This window comes from Diadema antillarum, unplaced genomic scaffold, assembly GCF_040938485.1.
Source record: "Diadema antillarum isolate AM-2024a unplaced genomic scaffold, OU_Dant_1.0 scf00000179, whole genome shotgun sequence".
In the NCBI taxonomy this organism is placed as follows: domain Eukaryota; kingdom Metazoa; phylum Echinodermata; class Echinoidea; order Diadematoida; family Diadematidae; genus Diadema; species Diadema antillarum.
Window position 1 is genome coordinate 403,624 of NW_027271068.1, and position 20,623 is coordinate 424,246.

General features: G+C 39.7%; 1 protein-coding gene across 1 annotated transcript in view; it reads right to left on the bottom strand.

Annotated features, from left to right (window-relative positions):
- The window catches only part of LOC139722991 (carbamoyl-phosphate synthase [ammonia], mitochondrial-like), an 88,303-nt gene that overhangs the window by 49,161 nt on the left and 18,519 nt on the right, over positions 1–20,623 (bottom strand). The window contains exons 13-26 of the mRNA XM_071634269.1: positions 20,417–20,527; positions 19,449–19,577; positions 18,329–18,473; positions 17,725–17,935; positions 16,141–16,339; positions 14,079–14,249; positions 13,431–13,549; positions 13,057–13,198; positions 11,969–12,034; positions 11,220–11,283; positions 10,542–10,723; positions 9,493–9,617; positions 6,202–6,271; positions 5,069–5,136 (exon numbers count right to left, since the gene is read on the bottom strand). Coding sequence (XP_071490370.1) covers positions 5,069–5,136; positions 6,202–6,271; positions 9,493–9,617; positions 10,542–10,723; positions 11,220–11,283; positions 11,969–12,034; positions 13,057–13,198; positions 13,431–13,549; positions 14,079–14,249; positions 16,141–16,339; positions 17,725–17,935; positions 18,329–18,473; positions 19,449–19,577; positions 20,417–20,527 — 1,802 coding nt within the window. The remainder of the gene's footprint in view (positions 1–5,068; positions 5,137–6,201; positions 6,272–9,492; positions 9,618–10,541; positions 10,724–11,219; positions 11,284–11,968; positions 12,035–13,056; positions 13,199–13,430; positions 13,550–14,078; positions 14,250–16,140; positions 16,340–17,724; positions 17,936–18,328; positions 18,474–19,448; positions 19,578–20,416; positions 20,528–20,623) is intronic.

Genomic DNA, 20,623 nt, shown 5'->3' on the forward strand with positions numbered 1-20,623 from the left:
ATCAAGAAAATCCATCCACATTCTTTTGAACAACTGAGAAGCTTACAGCGATTGCTTCTGCAGGTGAATATGCTAACTCTGTTTGAGAAAAATCTCCTTACTGACACACCAAATCTCACAAAGTTATTCCTTCATGTAAATCAGATCACTACGATTTCTGCAAACACATATTTCCCAGAGACCCTTATCCGCCTTGATATATCCACCAACCCATTAATTTGTGACTGCAGCTTGGCGTGGTTCCAAAACTGGCTCCAAACAACCAACATTGATACCTCCCCCAGTAATGAAACCCTATGCTCGGAATCTTCCTTCAAACAACTTGCGAACCTTCCACTTGAAGCATTTCATCCAAGTGACTTTTGTGGAATCGACACGCCACTCATATCTGGTCTCATCTTTGCTGGTGTCATAGTTACCATCCTGGGACTTGTGATTTACAGGAAACGCTGGTGGCTGAACTACAAGATCTTCCTCCTGAAGCTTTTTGTCTTGGGTTATGAGCAACAAGAAGAAGACCTACAAACAGATGACTATGAGTATCAGCTCAACATTATGTACCAGGGTGATGATGACGACTGGGTTCACAGTGTCCTGAAACCTGCACTGGAAGAGAGGATGCCCCATCTCCAACAGGTTGCCTTTGGCGACGAAGCTTTCAGGGCTACAATGTATTACATTGATGCTGTCCACCACATCATCGAGAACAGCTACAAGACTGTCCTGTTGCTTAGCAACCACTGTGCTGATAATGCCTGGTTCATCACCAAGGTCAGAGTGGCTCTGGAGCATGTGAATGAAACAGGACTTGACAAAGTCATCTTGGTATTTTTGGACGACATACCAGACGAGCGGCTGCCATACCTGGTAAGACTCTTTCTGAGCAGAGACAGGCCTAACCTGCTCTGGACTGAGGACCCTGATGGCCAAGACTTGTTCTGGGCCTATTTTGAGAAGTGCATGCGGTCAAATCCACAAATCAATCATGCCTTACCAGTCTAGCTGGAACCGAAGAATCAAAATGCTGTGGTCTCTTGCTTTCACAAAGCTGTATCAGTTATTTTAGTTTGAATCACACAACAAAAGGATATCTAAATATGCTTTAAACTGAACAATAAACATTGATAAACTTACAAACACATTACCCTAAAGACAAAAAAAAAAAAATCATGTCAGTTTTACTTCCAACATTTGCATAACTTTGAAATCATTTCTTTGTTTTTCTTTCTTTTTTATACTACAAAAGAAGAAATACTACTGGATGCCTGCTCTACAGTCCATTACTTATCCATGTACTTTGTTCCGTATAAGTTGATTCTTCTATGCTCTCACAATTCTACAAATCCAGAGACTTTCTTGACATTTTCAACAATTTAAGCTAATTTTTCTTGGGGGTGGGGTGGGGAGGATGGAGGTGGGACTTATTTCCTGATTACATAGTTTTGCTCTTACTTGTTGTTCAGTCATCTAATTTTTGTCATCTTCATTTGCTTTAACAGTGTAAAGTTGTACATACAAAATCTGAAGGGGGGTCAAATTGATCCCCCCTCAGTAAAAACTTGGTTTCAAATAGCCCAATTAGAATAGGGTTGATGGCAGTATGGTGATATTGTCTTTATGTAATTTCCCTCACATTTATATCTTATTGTGTAAAAATCTTGAAATGTTTGTATAACATGTCATTTTATGAGCCATCTTGTGATCACACTTAGATCATTTTTTGAGAAATGATTCTTTGTACACATAATTCTACATAATCCTCTAACTCACCCTGTTACCTCTTGAGTAATTGTTCTTTCATAGTGTACTTATAATTCTACATAATCCTGTAATTCACTCTGTTCACTTTTGAGTAACTTTTCTACAAGGAACTTGTAATTCTATATAATCTTGTGCTTGTAAATTGTACGTACTTGTAAATGTAACTAATCTTGGAATTGACTTTGTTCACTTTTGAGTAAATGTTCTTTGATGTATTTGCAAATGTATATAATCATGTAATTCAATTTGTTCATTTTTGAGTAATTCTTCTTCCATATACTTGCATATGTATATAATCTTGTAAATTCACTTTGTTCACTTGTAGATAATCATAATTTGATGTACTAGTAATTCTACAAAGTCCTTTAATTCACTTTGCTCACTTTTGAGTAAATGTTCTTTGATGTACTTGTAAATGAATATAATCCTGTGATTCACTTTGTTCACTGTTTAAAGATACACTATACATATACCAGTAAGTTTTTGATTATTTGTAATTCTATATTATTATTTTGAAATTCAATTGCTCACTTTTGAGAGTTTAATTTTACTTGCATTTGCATTAATTAATGTAAATTTCTGATGTTCATAAGCTTAAATTGTGAAAAGAAGGTTGTATGAATGAATTTTTAGTGTAGCATGCAAATACATGCACTAAGTGCATTTTCTTCATTTGAAAGGAATACAATAATGGATTTTTCTAGAATGCAACATTTTTATGTCATAGCAAGAAACATTAGGGAGCTTTAGATTTTGACGCGCGGACGGTTTGAGATGACGAGTGCGCTGGACGTTCTCCTCTCCCTGCGTCGTGTGGAAAAGTAGCTTTAGATTACCCTGGGACGCAACGTATAAAAAATAAAATCGCGCCCCCATATGAACAGTGCATGAAGTAGCTCTCTACGTCGCAAACTGTGCGGACATGAAAATAGCCCAGTACGCGTAGTAAACAACTCAGGCGACGCAAGCTAAAAATAGATTGACTTTACGCATGCTACTGCGCAAGCTCAGAACATGTTTTTTTCCTTTGAACGTCCGCGCGTCTAAAATCTAAAGCTCCCTATTGATAAGAACTCTGTGAGATAAGTCTCCAATTTTCTAGAGGGTTGGAGGTTAGAGACTCCATTGTCTACTTATGTTAAACAAAGAAGTTCATGGACTACAGGCCACACTTAGTGAACTTTTATATATCCAAGCAGCCAAGGTTGATCTGTATGGAATCAAATCTTAAATTGTAATCTAATATCATGCTAATTTCATGAACATTACACATGTACCTTGTTCTATAAATACCAGATTAATGACAATGAGATTATTCTAAATCCTGTTTCTTTATCGTCGTAAGAAATGAATCAGCGAGTCTTGTATCTTCATTCCTGTTCGCCTCGGCCTGGTCACAGTCACTTTTATGTCATGCAATTTGAGGCTAACAGCCTGCGAAACTTGCCATGATACAAGGTGACAAGCAATAGAAGGCAGTGATCGGTACAATTAGTGTACTTCCTCCATTAACTTGATCGAGAGTTGGAGCTGGATGTCAGTAGCAGTTTCCCTCTTCTCAGGAAGGGCGATGATTTAGCTTTAATAGTCTGTAGTGCATCTGCCTCCCAATCTAAACTAGAAATACCACTAAAGGTGATTAATAACCCCCACTCTCACAACCCAGACTACTATGAAAAAAACATTGAACCAGGGTTTGATTGAGTGTATGTGTGTGTGTGTGTGTGTGTGTGTGTGTGTGTGTGTGTGTGTGTGTGTGTGTGTGTAGTACCTTGTGAGTACCTTGTGAGTACCTTGCGAGTTTGATGGCTTCACAATTGTGGAAGTAGTTCACACCACACGATTTTCAAAAAAATATAGTATACTGTTACCATGGCAATGCCTTGTCCGGTACAAACACAAAGTGTGTCTTGCATAACTACACCTGTAGATCATTATACATTGTAAATACCAAATTTGAAATAAATTGCTTAAACACTGTGGAAGCAGTTCACTTCACAAGGCTTGGGGAAAACTGTGGTTACCATGGCAACATTTTCTCCGACAAACACACAAAAAAATATATACGTCTTGCACATCTACACTTAAATGTCACTATGTTCACCGAATTTGAGTTCCATTGCTTCAAAATTGTGGAAGTAATTCACTCCACAAGATTTTCAAGAAATTATGTCGTTACCATGGCAATGCTTTGTCAGGTACAAACACTAAGTGTGTCTTGCATAACTACATCTGTAGATCATTATACATACCAAATTTGAAATAAATTGCTCAAATACTGTGGTAGTTCACTCAATGAGTTTTTGAGAAAATTGTGGTTACCATGGCAACACTTTCTTCGACAATCACAAAAAAAAAACATGTCTTGCACATCTACACCTCAATGTCATCATGTATCCTAAGTTTCATCAAAATTGCTTCAAAACTGTAAGAGGAGTTTGCATACCGCATACCGCATGCTTAAACACTGTGAAAGTAGTTCACTTAAAGGGGAAGGCTAGTAACTGATCAGTGGGAATCAGTGGAAATGCTGGGAGATGATTGTTCCAATCCTTATGGGATTCATTCATGAGTTCATTGTATATCTATTGTTGTGTGAAAATGATTTGCTTCAGAACGGTCTCATATTCAAGTAATGTGCAGATTAATGTCCCGTCACTGACCAGGGACGCTAACCTGGAAGCATTAAACTGCACATTACTTGAATATGAGACCATTCTGAAGCAAATCATTTTCACACAATAGATACAATGAACTCTTGAATGAATCCCATAAGGATTGGAACAATCATCTCCCAGCATTTTCACTGATTCCCACTGATCAGTTACTAGCCTTCCCCTTTAACAAGGTTTGGGGAATATTGTGGTTACCATGGCAACACTTTCTCACATACACTTTGTGTATGCGGGGATATAATGACTCAGTCTGGCTGAGCAGTATTGTATGTAATCACACTGTTGCCGCTAGAAGCAAAACACTCCATCCCTCCAATAGGACATTAAAGAAGGTCAAGTGTGTGAGTTACAAATAAAACATCCCACTTCAGTCATACTTGAAATGGTCCACCAACCTACTCGCACAAGAAAACGGGTGAAAGATGCCGACCCCTCGTGGTTTGTGCCAGGTAGCTAGCAATAGTCAGCAAGCGGTAAATATACATAATATATACGCATGTATATTCTTTTTTTCAGGAAACGAAGGTGGGAAAAATGGTGGGGAGATAACATCAACACCAACAGCAGCACCAGCACCAGCACCTGCATCAAACTCACAATCAACAAACACACCATCAGTGGTGCTTTCTCACCTGAGGACAAATGAAGGCCGAAGGAGGCATGGGTAACCCACACTGGCAGCAAACTCCAGTGCCTCATCCTGGGGGAGAAAAAAAAAATGAGAGAAGTGAATGTACAGTCAAACCTGCCTTTAGTGGTCACCTGTCCATAGCAGCCATCAGCTGCATACGGCCACTAAATAGTGTTGCTGGGCGAGCAAAAAAAAATGGGGTAGAAATACTTTATTGAAATCACAACCTGATATTTCTTTATGCCTAACTACGAGCAGATGGGGAGTGGTCTCCAACATGAGCTCACAGTAACAAAATATTTGCATGTAGGTCATATCATACCATGCAACCCTGAGAAAGTGGAAGACATTGAAGTAAACGTGACTGCGCTGTTAAAATTGACTTTAGTGTATACTGAATGGAAGAAGTCCCATTACAATCAGATATATGATAGAACCCAAGAAACCCCTAAAAGTTCACCCTTGTCACCTTTTAAAAGCATTACTCTTTTTGGGGGGGACAAGACTCTGCAGAAAAGTGAAAAAAAAAGAATAGCATGAAAGATTGATGACATATAAAAGACACATCTCCTTGGGGACTTGGTGTACACCATAGCTGTAATATGACATAAAAAGCTCAAAATTTGTACTGAACACCACCAACACAGTGTGGCTTACATAACTACCAAAAAAATGACCTCACATTCCCAAATATCATTAACCCACTAATCATATCATATTGTGGTTTTAAATAACATTAATGTGTCTTAATGAAGAAGTGCCTACAGCATGCAATGATTAACATGTCTCACCCACATGGTACACAAACAGATTTCATATGATTCAGTCTTTCACACTGTTAAAAATAGACGCAAACATTCCACAACTGCTACAGTGCAATCCCGTTATAACCAACACAGTCAAAAATATAAAAATTCTGGTTACAACGAAGTAAAAATTCAGGCAGCAACATTATCCGCTCTTTGTTCTTTATTGTTTATTTGTTTGGTTACAGTGAAATTTCGATGTAACGAAAGAAAATTGCCAGTCCCGAGGACTTCATTATAACGAGAATCCACTGTATTTTGCTAGTGGTTTGATACAAAAGCAATCATTTGCCTTGAATGTGTGGTTGGTTTGTAAAGAGCTACTCACAAGTGAGGCCAAAGCTCTCCACGGGGCTTGGTCGACATTCAAGTCATCGAGGATGGCTGAGAAGATAGACCTTGGAAAAGAGAAAAAGAGACAGAGTGACCAAGGGAGAAAGACAAATAAAGCAAAAGACAAAGATAATGTTTAGAGAGGGAAGTGTAGAGACAACAGGGGTAGAACAGAAATAGTCATAGTGATAAAGTCATAGTTAAAGAAGAGGAGAAAGATACAAGTAGATGATGATGACAATGATGATTCAGAGCTTTTATACCTCATCATTATCATATCTGTTTTGTTTTGTTTATTATCTTAAAAAAAAATAGAGACTTAGGCCCTGTTTTAACAGACTTTACCCTGACAGCGTCGTAACAACGTCCGGGGAACAAAATTTCTTGCTTCGGGAAATAAAACTGCAGGAGAGAGCGAGGGCTATCGTATCAACACACACACACTGAAAACCTTCTCTGGGTAGGTATCCGTAACAACCTACACCGTTCATGAGCAAAGGGGGTGTGGTTACAATCCATGCATGTGATCGGCGAGTGGTGTGTCATTCTGTTTCGACTGTTGCACACGTGTATTGAGTATATCAAAGGAATGTTTTACCGCACGAGCATTCTAAAAGAAGGGTTGTCGGTGTAATTTAATTACCCGAGCTGGTTAGGGTAGAATTTGGCAAAAGTAATTGTGACGATGTCAGAGCAACATTTTGCAGGGACCATTTTAGCACATTACCCGAGCTGGTTAGGGTAAAATTTGGCAAAAGTAACTGTGACAATGTCCAAGCAACATTCTGCAGGACCGTTTAACAGGCAGGGTAAAAAAGATTACCCGGACACCACTTGGGCATTGTCCCAGTAACTCTAGTTTGAAAGGCTCTGCTAAAATGGGGCTTTTAAAAGCAATGAAATGTCTGGCAAAAAAATGTGAGTCTTGAATGAAGCTTTGACATGCTCAAGATTGTCCATTTCACAGAGGATTGATGGGAGAAAGCTCCATAGGTGAGGAGCAATAAAAGAAAATCGCCTGATCTCCATATCATAATGGGCAGATGTACATGTAGAGGAGGAATGAGGAGAGACAAGGAAGAACTGAAAGTGAAAGTATGAAGGATAAGTGACAGATAAGTAGACATATCGTTGGGCAAGAATAATAAGGGCGTCAAGTTGCCACTAAGCCATAATGCCCTACTTTGGCAAAAGGAAGCAAGAGACAAAAGTGACGTTTCTCATAAAAGAGCAAAATGTGTCTGTCATTTACACTGACGTCAATGGACTATCATGATGTCTTATCTAACATATCTCTTAGTAGGATGAGTGTTTCTGCATGAAATTTGGCCTGGAAGAAGAGCTCATTATGTGAATTATGAAAACATCAATAACTCAAATTCGGATGGTATGTCACTTGCTTCCTTTTGCCAAAGTAGGGCAGCATAGTGTTCAAGGAAACTACATTCTCATCCTACAAAATGCAGACACACAAAGACACACAAATACATCGATTGGAAGATACACGCAGACATACACCAGAGAAAATGACAAAGACTTACACGAAATGAGAAATACAAAATGTAACACCACAAGGGAGAGAAAAGAACTGCAGCATAGACGGAGGGAGCAGTGAATGCATTAGAAGAACACATCAACAAAGTCTACACCTTGAACTGGAAACACATTGGTTCAACACACTGGCGGAATTAAAGATTATTTCCACATGTACAATATACATACAATATATAATCTGCAAAAAGTCTATTCCTGTCAGGGTATTACAAAAGATGTACTGTATATGCCAAATATTTCACAAGGTTTTAATTTTTCACAAATTTCGCTAGTACCATGTTATTCACGAAATTAAAAACATGCGAAAATATTTATTCTTATCACGGCATGAATGTGACATGTAAGCATACATTTCTACATTCAGACTAAACTCCACAAACGCAAATTTAACCACTCGCGAAACTGTCTGGAAATCCCAACTTGCTTAATATATGTCATATACATTTATCGTTTCATCAGTAACTTTTTCAAATATATGTTGCCATTTTTTATAGGAAGGGTGCCCTAAACAAGGTCATTACTGCTGTTCTGCTTGGCAAGATTTCTTTTTTTTTCATTTTTATAGATTTAACCCAAGCTCAGCTCAGAATAAGGACGGATGTTTCAACACAATGATTTTTGTGGATATGTAGATACTTGATTCATCACAGCCGAGCTCACAGAAAGAAAAACAATGATCGTCTTGGAATAGGACAATTCTTTTCCCCTTTTGCTATTATATCTAATCATTATGTCTCCTGTGTATTTATATCTAAAGAAACTGCCATTATCATCCACTATCATTATGTTATCATCCACAGTGGTGGACGATAACATATTTTTGTTTCCATTCACTATCTGCACAACAACCATCACCACTCCACAAAAAGCGTGAAATTGTCAGCAAGCCTGATGACTGCCTCTATATATTCCAATCCTCCAATTAACGCTTGAAAAAATGAGTATGAGTGAATAAACCATATTTTATCTGCAATAAAGAGCTACACCGTCATACTGTCATTGGTATCATTGCCATAAAAACATAATCATTAATAAAATCATTTTAACAAAGGCCAATATAATCAAAACCACCATCATCATAACAACCAAACTCAGTATCATAGAATTCATATTCATTGACATTAAGTCATTATCATCTCATCGACTTTCATCAATAGCTCTAAGTAAATTGACCATCCTCATTATCAAAGTTATCACAAAATTACATTTTGAAGAGGAAGCAATATCATCTCAATACAACATTATCAACACACCTATCATTAACATTTTGAGCACATACATGTTCTCATCATTTTAATCCTCACTGATGGTACCCCATTATCAATTACCACAACAATTACAACCATCACCGTCATAACTGTCGTTAATAATGACTGCTGAATAACAATGGCATCACAAATTACACCCTTATCATTGACTTCACATTCATTCCATTGGTACAAGCATGATTAACACCATTGAAAGACATTCATAACATCTAATCCTTAGACATTAGAATCGTCATCATTGTTATTACCAGTACTGCCAACACTGATTGACATCACCGCCATCATCATCATAATCACCATAATCAGTGCTTCCCAAAACTGAAGACATTTTCACAGTTGCCTCCACCAAACTCATCACCATTACAATCACCGTCACAGTCATCACTACCATTCAAACCCTCTGCCAATACCACCACCATCACCACCATCTGCATCATCATCATTGCTATGGCAACCCATCTTACCTCTCCTCAGCAGCATGGATCTGCAGGGGGCTGGTCCCGAGGATGTTCACACCGTCGTTGTAGAGCGGCAGGGCAAGATTGTTGGGGATCTGTCCGCCGACGGAGATGATCATACCGGTGCAGCCCTACAGAGTGTACAAGTGAATATCAAAGGCACTTGGACCCAGTGGTTCAGTCGAATGCGTACGCAGGCGCACAGCGAAGTTCCCTATAGAGACCTTTGCTATTGACTCCTCTTCAGCCCTTACGCTGTGACCCATTTCCATGAGTCCGAAGAAGTCCGATCCACTGTAGTCAGTGGTCCGATCACAGTTCAGCTCATAATTCGGCTGAGGGGAATGACAGCTTTAGCAAACTTCTTTTGTGATGTCATACTAAGAAGCACATATGCATGCACCCTGGCACTACCACAGACCATGTGATGCGCAGAGAAGACAACGAAGGCAATGTTACCCAACAACACCCCAGCGCTTTACTCTTGATGGCAGCTCAACTTTGGCAATCTTCGTATCAATGCTAACGGTGATGGGCAGAATCATCAACAGCGCCCCCGCACCCACTGGGTCTATGCGCCTTTAAGAGGCATCATGTAAAGAGCAAATGCAATGCTTCATGATGGTATTGTGGTCTAGTGGTTTGCATTTCATGTTATAAATTTGGAAGTGCTAGGTTCAAGTCCCTACCACAGCACCTGCGTAAAAAGAGAAGGACACTCCGTGTGCAATGACTCCTCACAAGCAAGGCGTGTTAATGGGTACCAAGTAGGACCCAAGATGATATTGTTGTAGGGCTTAGCATTTGTGCCCCAGGAAAAAGCAACATCATTGGAATGATCCAAGAGAGTAGAAAAAGCATGCCACTGGTGAAACGTGATTAAAGAAAAGAGCAGATATAAGTTATAACGCATTTTGAGTATGTGGTAGAGATATGCTACCAAGAACTAATAAATGGATAAATGAAATTACTGTAACCATTATTACTTCATGCAGTAGTGCATATCAAAAAAGCCCTTAAATAAAGACTTCACTGTCAGGCTGCAGTTGTTTTACCTCGTGCTGATAGATGTCCAGTACTCTTTCTCGGGACAGCTCATCGAAGTAGAGCCGGTCACACTCGTCAAAGTCTGTGCTGACCGTCTCTGGGTTATGGTTGACCATCACCGTCTTGCGTCCCATCTCGCGCAGTGACCGTATGCTGGACACAGCACACCAGTCAAACTCAACACTGCTCCCTAGATACAGTGGGGCAGGGAAGGTGGAATGAGATTGGGTACCTATATCCTCTTTTTTCCCCCTGCATATCACTACAGCACTGATTATACATCTTCATTCACCGTGACTACTGCCCTCATAGTCAATTTGCATGTATACTTTTTACCAACAGATTTCCTATATTTGGGACCGTCTTTCTTACTTTAACTTAGCTATCAAACTACAATTCCATTCATGCTGTAGCTAGCTTTAGGTTACAAACCCTTGTGGAGCCTCTAATTATCAAATTCATCAAGTTTCTGTGCAACCATCGTTGATGTGAAGACTATTATAGTCCATGACATTATGTAATGTATGTACAACGCTAAAAGAACATTGAAACTTTGAAAATGTATAACTTTTGAATGCACTGTCCGATTGTTCTCAAAATTTTACTGAAAAGGGAAAAGGGGTTTCATTCTCCTTTTACCCTACTTCTGAAGTCCACTGAAGATAGGTCTGAAATTAAATCCTCACCGATGTGATACGGTCCACAACCAAGAACCATTGTCCCTCTGTCATCAAAAGACAGGTCATGCTCCTGCAGTTGTCATGGACAACAAAATGAACAGAAAACATACAATGTATATTCTGTCTCAAAATGTTGCTTTAAAAAAGAAAGCAATAATACATTACTTTGAACAGCTGAATATTACTTCCCTACACAGCTTAGCGATTCAATGTCCTTTTTGTGTGATCTTAGGACTATACAATATTTGGTTGCTAATAGTCACAATTGTTCACATTCCTGTAAATAAAAGCAACTATCTCTGACAAGGGTCAGACTATACTTATTTCTTGCCATAGGAAACATTTTAGTGTACATTTATATGATCTTATCCATGGATCTCAGAAGTTCTGTCCGATTTGATTAATTTACATGGCGTATACAGTATTCAAAGTAGCGAGTTCTACACTTTACACAAATGATATTAGGTGAATCCTTGTTGTAATGGGCTTGACATCTCCTCCATGTCACAAATATCTTGTTATATCAGGGTTTAATACAAAAGAACATTAAAGGAATGGACCTGCAAATTTTATCTGGTATCTCACAATATGTGACCTTGTTGTATTGATGTCCTATTGTACTTCCTGGAAAGAAGTATTTATGCCATATACAGGAACAAATGAGGTATTTTTCATGATGCTAACACCATGATTACACTTAAAAAAAGAAAGACTAATTATGCCATTTTGTCCCATTTTTGTATAATTATACTCACCATGCCATTGTACGTGCAGTAAAGATAGTTGGTCTTGGCTGGATATTCTGCTGCCATGGTATCAATCTAACAAGATGGAATCAGTTAAAAACATCTTAGATTACTGACATAATATCAGCAGACACATACAGGACTGTGGGCAAAGAAATGGAAACTTAATCAAAGGTTTGCCATTCTCATTAAAGTTCTCGATAAAATTTGCAGGATGATACTATGCAATGGAAAGGTTGACCAAACTTGCATATATTTTGGAATCCCAGCAATGAATTGTACACATTTTTTTCACTACATTCCATGATAGTAGACATCAAGCTAAAGAATTTCAATTGAAATTGCATGTTATTGACAAGTGTATGCTTGAATGCACTTGTACAATATTGTAATACTCTGCTGATGGATATTCTATTCTACTTGTAGCACGACTGCACTATTCGTGGTTTTTTAAGTACCCCTGGTGGGGAGCGATTGAAGATTGATTTCCATTACGACCTTCTCCTGTCCCTCCATTATTGGGTCTTTAAACTCCTTATGATAAGCATGCAATTAAAGGCAGTCTTCTCATTCATAAAGCCACTGAGTAGTGTGTTCAAGTACAGTATGAACACAATGCATCCTCAAACATTACTTCGTGTCATGACTTCACTGACATTTGGTTCATGTACCCACTAGCATGCATCGTGGGCTGTGTAATTGTTACATTGGGGTTGGTTTATCTGTCAATTTCCAGACAGGTCTGGGACAGGGGAAATCATTGCATTTGAGTGCCACGAAAGGAGCTTGGCAACTTTAAAGCGACATTAACTGTACATGTACATCGGCACACACAATTCGTCTTCAGACACAACAGACTGAGGTTAAAGATTTTTAATGATTGATTGTTGCAAAAATATTAATTTCTGTGAACGAACAGAAAAAATTGTCAACTTCCATGATACACATCACAATGCAAAAATCAATCCAGCACTTTTCTTCTTTTTTTTTCTTTTCATTTTATAAATTCAAATGAAATTGGTTTTCTCATTGTGATCCAAAAACAAATTAACTCCTGTGTATGAACGAGGCTTAATAAGGTGTTTTCACTCCCCCACCTGCTTCACCCAGGGGAAGATGTCGTGAGACAGCCGCAGCTTGCGTGCCTCCGTCTCGCTGACCCCGATGTTCCTGCCGATCTGGAGGTCGGAGAATCCCGCCTCCTTGGCCTCCACAAGGTTTTCACGCGGCACTGTCTCCCTGGAGACCAAAACAAAAAGGAGGAGGGAAGGGAGAGGCAAACGTTAGGTTTGGATCTATGTTACAACTATGGCACAAATATCAACCGTACATATAAACATATCAGAATCAACTTGGCTATTAAAAGCTACAGATTTCTGTGAAGAGAGATTTTGGGGAAGATCATAAAGGAATGGTAGCTGACTCAGCCTTGAAAGAAGACTAGGCTGATGATAATCTACACAGTACTCACACAGAGAAATTCTGGAGGTTGGAGCTGATGTGCATGATTCTGTCCAGCTTGTGGAGGAACCACTTGTCTATGGCCGTCAGGTCGTGGATCTTGTCTACAGAAAACCCAGCTTTCATGGCCTGGAAAGGAACAAAGACAGTTTGAAAACATAGGAAGTCATGATTTGGTCACATGGCCTGGGTTTATCTTCTAGTTTGGATTGGTTTAGTTCGGTTTATTTCTGCATTTTCTTTCTCCAGATACAATAGTCTTCTCATCTAGCTACGGCTGCATCAAAACTTTAAAAATTCATAACTTTTGAGCAGATTGTCTGATTTTCCTCAAACTTTGCTGGTGTGTTCTACTTATGTTGCCGCATTCACTCAATGGACGGAGATATTTAGGTTTCACTCTCCTTCAAATTCTACCAGTCCCCTGCCCCAGCCCAATGATTGAGAACTCAGTAACATCCCCAGAAATCATCTACACTGACTAGGTACTGAGTAATGGCTCTATTCGTGGGTTTGAAAGTGGTCAGAACAGTAGCATTTCTTCTATTTTCTGTAACAAAAAATACAACTAAACATGTGAACAAAATGTTATAATATACATAAGTTCTGGACTCTTCCATAAGGCTTTACTGTGATTATCTTCAATGTTTTCATTTACCTGGGCAACAGCGTAGATGCGGTTGCTTGAGGGCACCCTAAGCTCATCCTCAAGGGAGCCCTTCAGCGATTTGCCATTGGGGAGGTTAGGACTGAAGCCCTCGATGGACGGGTGGATCATCCGCAGGGCTTTCTGGAGACTCTCCTCAAAGGTTCGTCCAATCGCCATTACCTGGTCAGATAAGCATTCTCAAATATTAGAACTACTTCTTTTTCCCGCTGATAGGACATAGTTTGTAAAGTTATGCTGTTTTGAAACTTTGCAATCTTGTAAAACTACGCCAGCTGCAGTAGATGACAGTAATTGTACTCAACAATGCATTGACGCTTAAGAGAAAAAGGGTATCAAGACTTATTTGCTATGCCCATGCTGGAATAAGTTGTTCAGTTCTGATCTGCTTTATTCTATTCTCAGCAGAAAGTCAAGAAAGAAAGAAAAGATATATTTAATCTGAAAACATTTCAAATTATGAAAGTAAATATCAGGAAAAGAGCAGTAGTATCAGCTAGAATCTAAAGCACCTATTCCTCATATCCCATCAGCATCACATGCTACTAGATAGTATTGACAGCTAGCGGCAATGTCTGTACTGGATTATCTTTTATACAACACCTCAGAATGATGTCGAATTCTGATTGGCCAAGAACATGTCACATGACATTTAATAGAAAATACCTATCAAACTCATTGAGAGTGACAGCCATACAATAGGCCCCTGGCATGGGCCTATTGCACGGCTCGAAGGTACTATAGCACGGCTTCGCGGGGGGCTACTAATGCATGGCCGCTCAGAGTTCTGTGGCTCACACCCGTAGCAAAGCGCCAGCAAACTACATTGTACAGTGTACGTGCTGCCTCTGGCCGGCTGCGCTGCGCTGCCGGTAAGTCTCACAGACCAGGCGCGGCGGAGTACTGCAACGTTAACGTGTACGCGCAGTTACTTTACCTAGCTTGTTGCATGTATCGCGGCCTTTGCACCTACTGCTGTGTTTTTACTTTTGACTCTGATCTGCTACGTGGACCACAGTGATCCCAAAATCAAGACTTCATTTCAAGTTGAGAAACCATAATTTGATTATTTTTCTGTGTTTTTATACAAAATCATTTTCGGAAATAGACAAAGTCTAGACCTACTACTAGATCTACCGACATCTCAGATCGGCCTAACAGTCAGGCCTAACTCGATCTAACGTTAGCGTAGAATGGGTATAGACCCTGCGGAGTTTGTGATTCCTGTGACTGTGTGGTCGAATCATGACGAGTGTTTGAAAGCAGTACACAGGGTGGTTTACAATTCTCTGCCTAATTGTTACATTTATTTTTGGGCCTTCCTGAGTTGGCGGTCGCTAATTTTGTATTGTGAGTGTGGACAAGGTGTTGTATAAAACGAATAATTTATGATTTTGTTCGTGCATTGGAGCACGTAAAACTGCACTCGGCGCGAGATTCGCCACTGGTCTATTCAATGCGGCGCTACGCGCCTTGTTGAATAGACCAGTGGCTCATCTCGCGCCTCGTGCGATATTCGTGCCCTATGCACTCACAACTCATAAATTATTCGTATACTATGTCACACAAACATATGCAATATTTTGAAGCCTTGTCACAGTTCTCCCATATGGGGGTATTTAGTTGAGAGGGAAAAAAGAGAGAAACATTTAAAGTCATATTGTCTCAACTTTCTGGATATTACAGAGGGCACTTGTTTGTGAGGATATGGATGTTACAAAGATATGGCCACCATCAAAGTCGAGCTTTCAGTTATTAAGATTGTGGTATCCTGCATTTCTATGTAATAATTTTATTTAATAATACATGATTTCATTGTTTATTTTAAGCATGACAATTTATGCATATTGTATTAGTTTGTATGCATAATATTTTTCAATGTACAATCATCCGCTTAAGGTTTCTTTGTAATATGCATATTGTATGAATTTGTATGCATATCATTTTTCAATGTATAATTATACTTTGAAGGTTTCTTTGTAATGTTATTTTTTTTTTTGAAAAATGGAAAAATAAAATGAAATCAAACTCAAAATCAAACGAAGGCTCGCACCTCCCCAACACTTTTCATGGCACTGCCAATCTGGTTTGAGGTGCCGTGGAAGCGGTCCAGGTCCCAGCGGGGGATCTTGGTCACAATGTAGTCCATGCTGGGCTCGAAGCAGGCCGTGGTGGACTGGGTGGTGGCATTCTTGATGTCTGGCAACGATACACCCAGTGCCAACTTGGCTGCTATGAAAGCCAAGGGGTATCTGGAAAAGATGGCAGCACATTCAAGCAATTAAAAGAGATGCAGAGCTTCCAACATAAAACTCAATGTATGGGACTGTGGACAGCATTGCCCACAATTCACGAAAAGAGCTGTGCAGGTGCAGTAAAAATAAAAAATTCAAATTGATTTTCAAATCATAATAGGTAAGATGATGTTTTAAATGTGTTTTTTAAAGTATTTTTATGTTTTCCTACTCCTCAATCTTTGCTCTTCTTTTTTTTCTCACTATTTTCAATCAGAACAAAATTACGCTGGAGGTTCTGTATACACCAAATATTTTGCAAGGTTTTTATTCTTGCAAATCTCATGAGTCAGGCGCTATTCGCAGATTTAAAGTGAAAACTAAGTTTCGGTAAGTGCTTGAGAACCCGTCTAGCACCATTTCATTTTTTCTTGCAATATATCAAAAGACTCCACTAAGAAACTTACCTGGCTGACGCGGTTTGCCAGAATGATGAGTCGGTTTGGAGAATTTTGAGAAAAATAATAATAGTAGGAAAACCGACTTTTATTCCAGAAGGCTCCAGACTAACTCGGTCTCGGGAAAAATTCGACCCTACTTCAGACAATTCACACGCTGTTCGTGATCGCCACATTCTACTGGCCAGCTGCATAATACCAAATGAGGCCTAACTGAATGGACAGGAAAGTGCGTGCTAACGTAATCCTGTACAAACAAAACAAAAATGACAGCGCGCGGTCCTCAGTTGCTGAGACGCGCTGTCTTTGGAGTTTTTGTTGTTGTTTATCAAGCGCCTTTGATTGTTTTAGAGGTGCTTGATAGGCGCACACTAATTTTGCATGCGCGCAAAAGAGGTTTTTGATGCGCGCGTTGTAACAACTCGGACCATTACTGCGAGTAGCCAGAACACGAAGCGCTAGTTTATACAGGCCGCTCCCATAGGACAACACTGTACAATCAGACAGACAACCGTTACAACTCATCCCGCCGTCAAAGCGAAGCCGAGTTATCCCCGAGTCCGAGTTTAGCCTGACCCCGTTCAGGTAAGTTCTGAGACTGAACCTTTTTGGTTAATATTTCGCATTTTCGTTGTTACCCATCGAATATCTTGTTATAACATCGTTATCCTGCACATTTCCTAACCATACGTTCACATTTGGGAGCGAAATTTGACAACTTTTGCAGGCGCACCAGAACTTTGTTTGGGCTTTAAAGGCACACAAAAATACTGACTCTGATCCTGACATTAATGTGACATGCACGCATGCATTTTTCCATTCATTACTGTACTCCACGATCGCAAATTTAACCACTTGCAAAATCGTTGGGAAGTCCCGATTCATGAAAAATACACTCACTATATATATGTCTTTTACTGTAACTCTTCCCCTAAGAGAACTCACCCCGTTGCCTTGGAAGCCAGGGCAGAGCTCCGAGAGAGGCGGGCATTGACCTCGATGATGCAGTACTCCAGGGAGGACGGGTGGAGGGCGTACTGGATGTTGCACTCCCCGACGATGCCCAGATGGCGCACACACTTGATGGCGGTGGTGCGCAGAAGGTGATACTCCTGGTTGGAGAGAGTCTGACTGGGGGCCACAACGATGGAATCACCTGGTATTGGGGAGAGGAGGAAGCGGGGAGGGGCGTGGTCAAAGGTATGACTACACTCAGACACTACAACTATCCCACTTTTGGTAGGAAATCTCACACTTTGAGATCTTTTTCTCAAAATCTCCCGCTCTCCCAAACGAGTTTGAATTTCTCCCGCTCTAGCTTTGTGTTTCCAGATCAAGACATATTTTCTCTCGCTTAAAATTTGGCTTTCTCTCGCATAAATTCAGTTTTGTCAATGATGTTCAAAATATGGCTAAGATAATACCAGAGAGTATCTTAACCCTAGAGCTTCCACACCCAATGATTTACAATGTCAGGAAAAGAAAGTTGACTTTACTAATGCTTGGTTGTTGTTTTTTTTCATATCTTGACATAACCCCTTTATTTTACCTGTGTGGACTCCAAGGGGGTCAAAGTTCTCCATGTTGCAAACCGTCACACAGTTGTCAGCCGCGTCTCGGACCACCTCATATTCCACCTCTTTCCATCCCAGCAGCGACTTCTCGATCAGCAGCTGATTGGACAGCGCCAGACCCTGCATAGGAAAGGATAACATCCATTGTAGCATCACATCGTCACCATGAAGAAAAGACACCAAATCTGTGAACTATCACCACCGCTTCCCATCGCCCCCCCCCCCCCATTGAAAAAAAAAAAAAAAAAAAAATATATATATATATATATATAATCAGCCTGCATTTTCTGCAGAAATCAGAGCCAAAGATCCTTTTGACTCCATGTACTCTTAGCTTCACAGCAGTTTTGACACCATCTGTGCCATCTTGTCTTCAGGTCATCTTGGTCATCATCAAATTGACTTGAATTGATTTGTTTTACATGGTTGTTCAGGAAGCAATGGACACTTGTAAGCAGCTAGGCAAGAGGATAAAGTGCTTTGCCCTGGGGCACAACCATCACAGCCTGGGGACTTGAACAGGGACCTCCTGATTGAGAGCCCATGGTCTCTAACCACTAAGCCACAACAGCTCCATGAAAATCCCTCTCTCCCCAACTGTGAACAATTACTGGAATGATGCACTCCTAATCCAACCAGACAGGTCTCCCAGGTCCAAGTTGCTGAAAGCAGTGTCCTTGTCCTCTCTTGTCTCATCTCATCACGTCCCATCTAACAACATACTGTCCATATCGTGCTGGTCATTTGAAGAGTTCTATTGCAAAATGAGCTAAGCGCCATTTTTAAACATTGCAAAGTAAGTCCATCATCAGATAGAGCAAAATCGAACCTTTCCAGTAATACATGTACCTCACTTGTGACATAACTAGGAATATTCTGGAAGTTATGATTAAAAATGTCCTGTATTTTCTTATTATTTTCATTGTTTTTTAGCAGTTTTTAATCACAAATGTCTGAACTTAACATGAATGGAGTTACCTCATTTATTGAATTAAAAGCAATTTCCAGAATTACTTCAAATTCCTCTTCTACAAAAGAAGCACACATCATAGTTAGCCAGACTGCCTACCCTGCAGTAAACTGAGTGTTTCTCACCTGCCGTGCTATGTCCAGCAGTTTTGCCTCATTCTCTGCAACCCCTGACCCCAGGCCTCCGAGTGCGTATGCTGCCCTCACCATCACAGGGTAGCCAATCTTTTCCGCTGCAGCAACTGCATCAGGCACCTGCATCACATGTGTTGGCACAGCACAGGACAAAAAGAGCCCATACTTTAGAATATGCATCATTTACCCACACAAAACACTGAAGATGACTAATGCACATCTTATTTATTTCTTCTGTTAAGAAAATTAGGATAGTAGATTGATATGTCTTGTGGATTTGATATTCATTCAATATTCATCAATGTAAATTATTTAGGACAGTGCAGCAAGACAACATTACAAAGTTCTCGCAGCGCAGAAGAATATATATGCATAGTTTCTGCACTCAATAATGATTCATTATCAATACTGTCCTATCTTTAATTCATCAATCTCAATGGGCAATATAATAACTGAATCAGAGAAATTTTTATAAGAAGAACAAAACGGCAATATTGAGTGTAAAGTCAAGTGGTATAGAACATGAAACATGATTAAAACAGCATTACAAGTGACACTTGAATGAATACTTTGGATGTTGTCGTGTAGTAGTGGGAGTGGAAATTGATTAACTCTTTAGCACTACATTTGACCTTTCTGGATACTGTGCAGAAAAGCATCTACCCTACAGAGTAGCATGTGAAAAGTGGCTCTCTTCTAATATGGAGCTCGTTAATGTCATTGTGTACATACATTCATATTGTCTGAAAAGGAGACTATGGCATCAAGACATAATTACAACATGTAAAACATAATTTACCAAATATTTGCTGGTATGCTGAAATCAATATAAACTAAAAGCATGCAATCATCAATGGCACAGAATAAAGAAATTAGAAAAGGTAGAAAAAAAACCTGATTTGGCATGACCTCCTTTCAGAATCATTACAAAGATTGATGAAAGCTCTGTTCACACTCACCGTTTCCACAGCAACGCTGGGAGCAATCTTTTCATTGATTTCCATGAGTTTGTCATTGAATGTCTGCCTGTCCTCTGTGGCCATAATGGATTCTATGGGAGTACCGAGTACCTGATGGAGGGATTTCAAATGAGGCATTCCTTTGACTTAATGTAAACATTGTTATTTTCACATTGAATGGATCACAAACATTTTCATAGGTTCTTA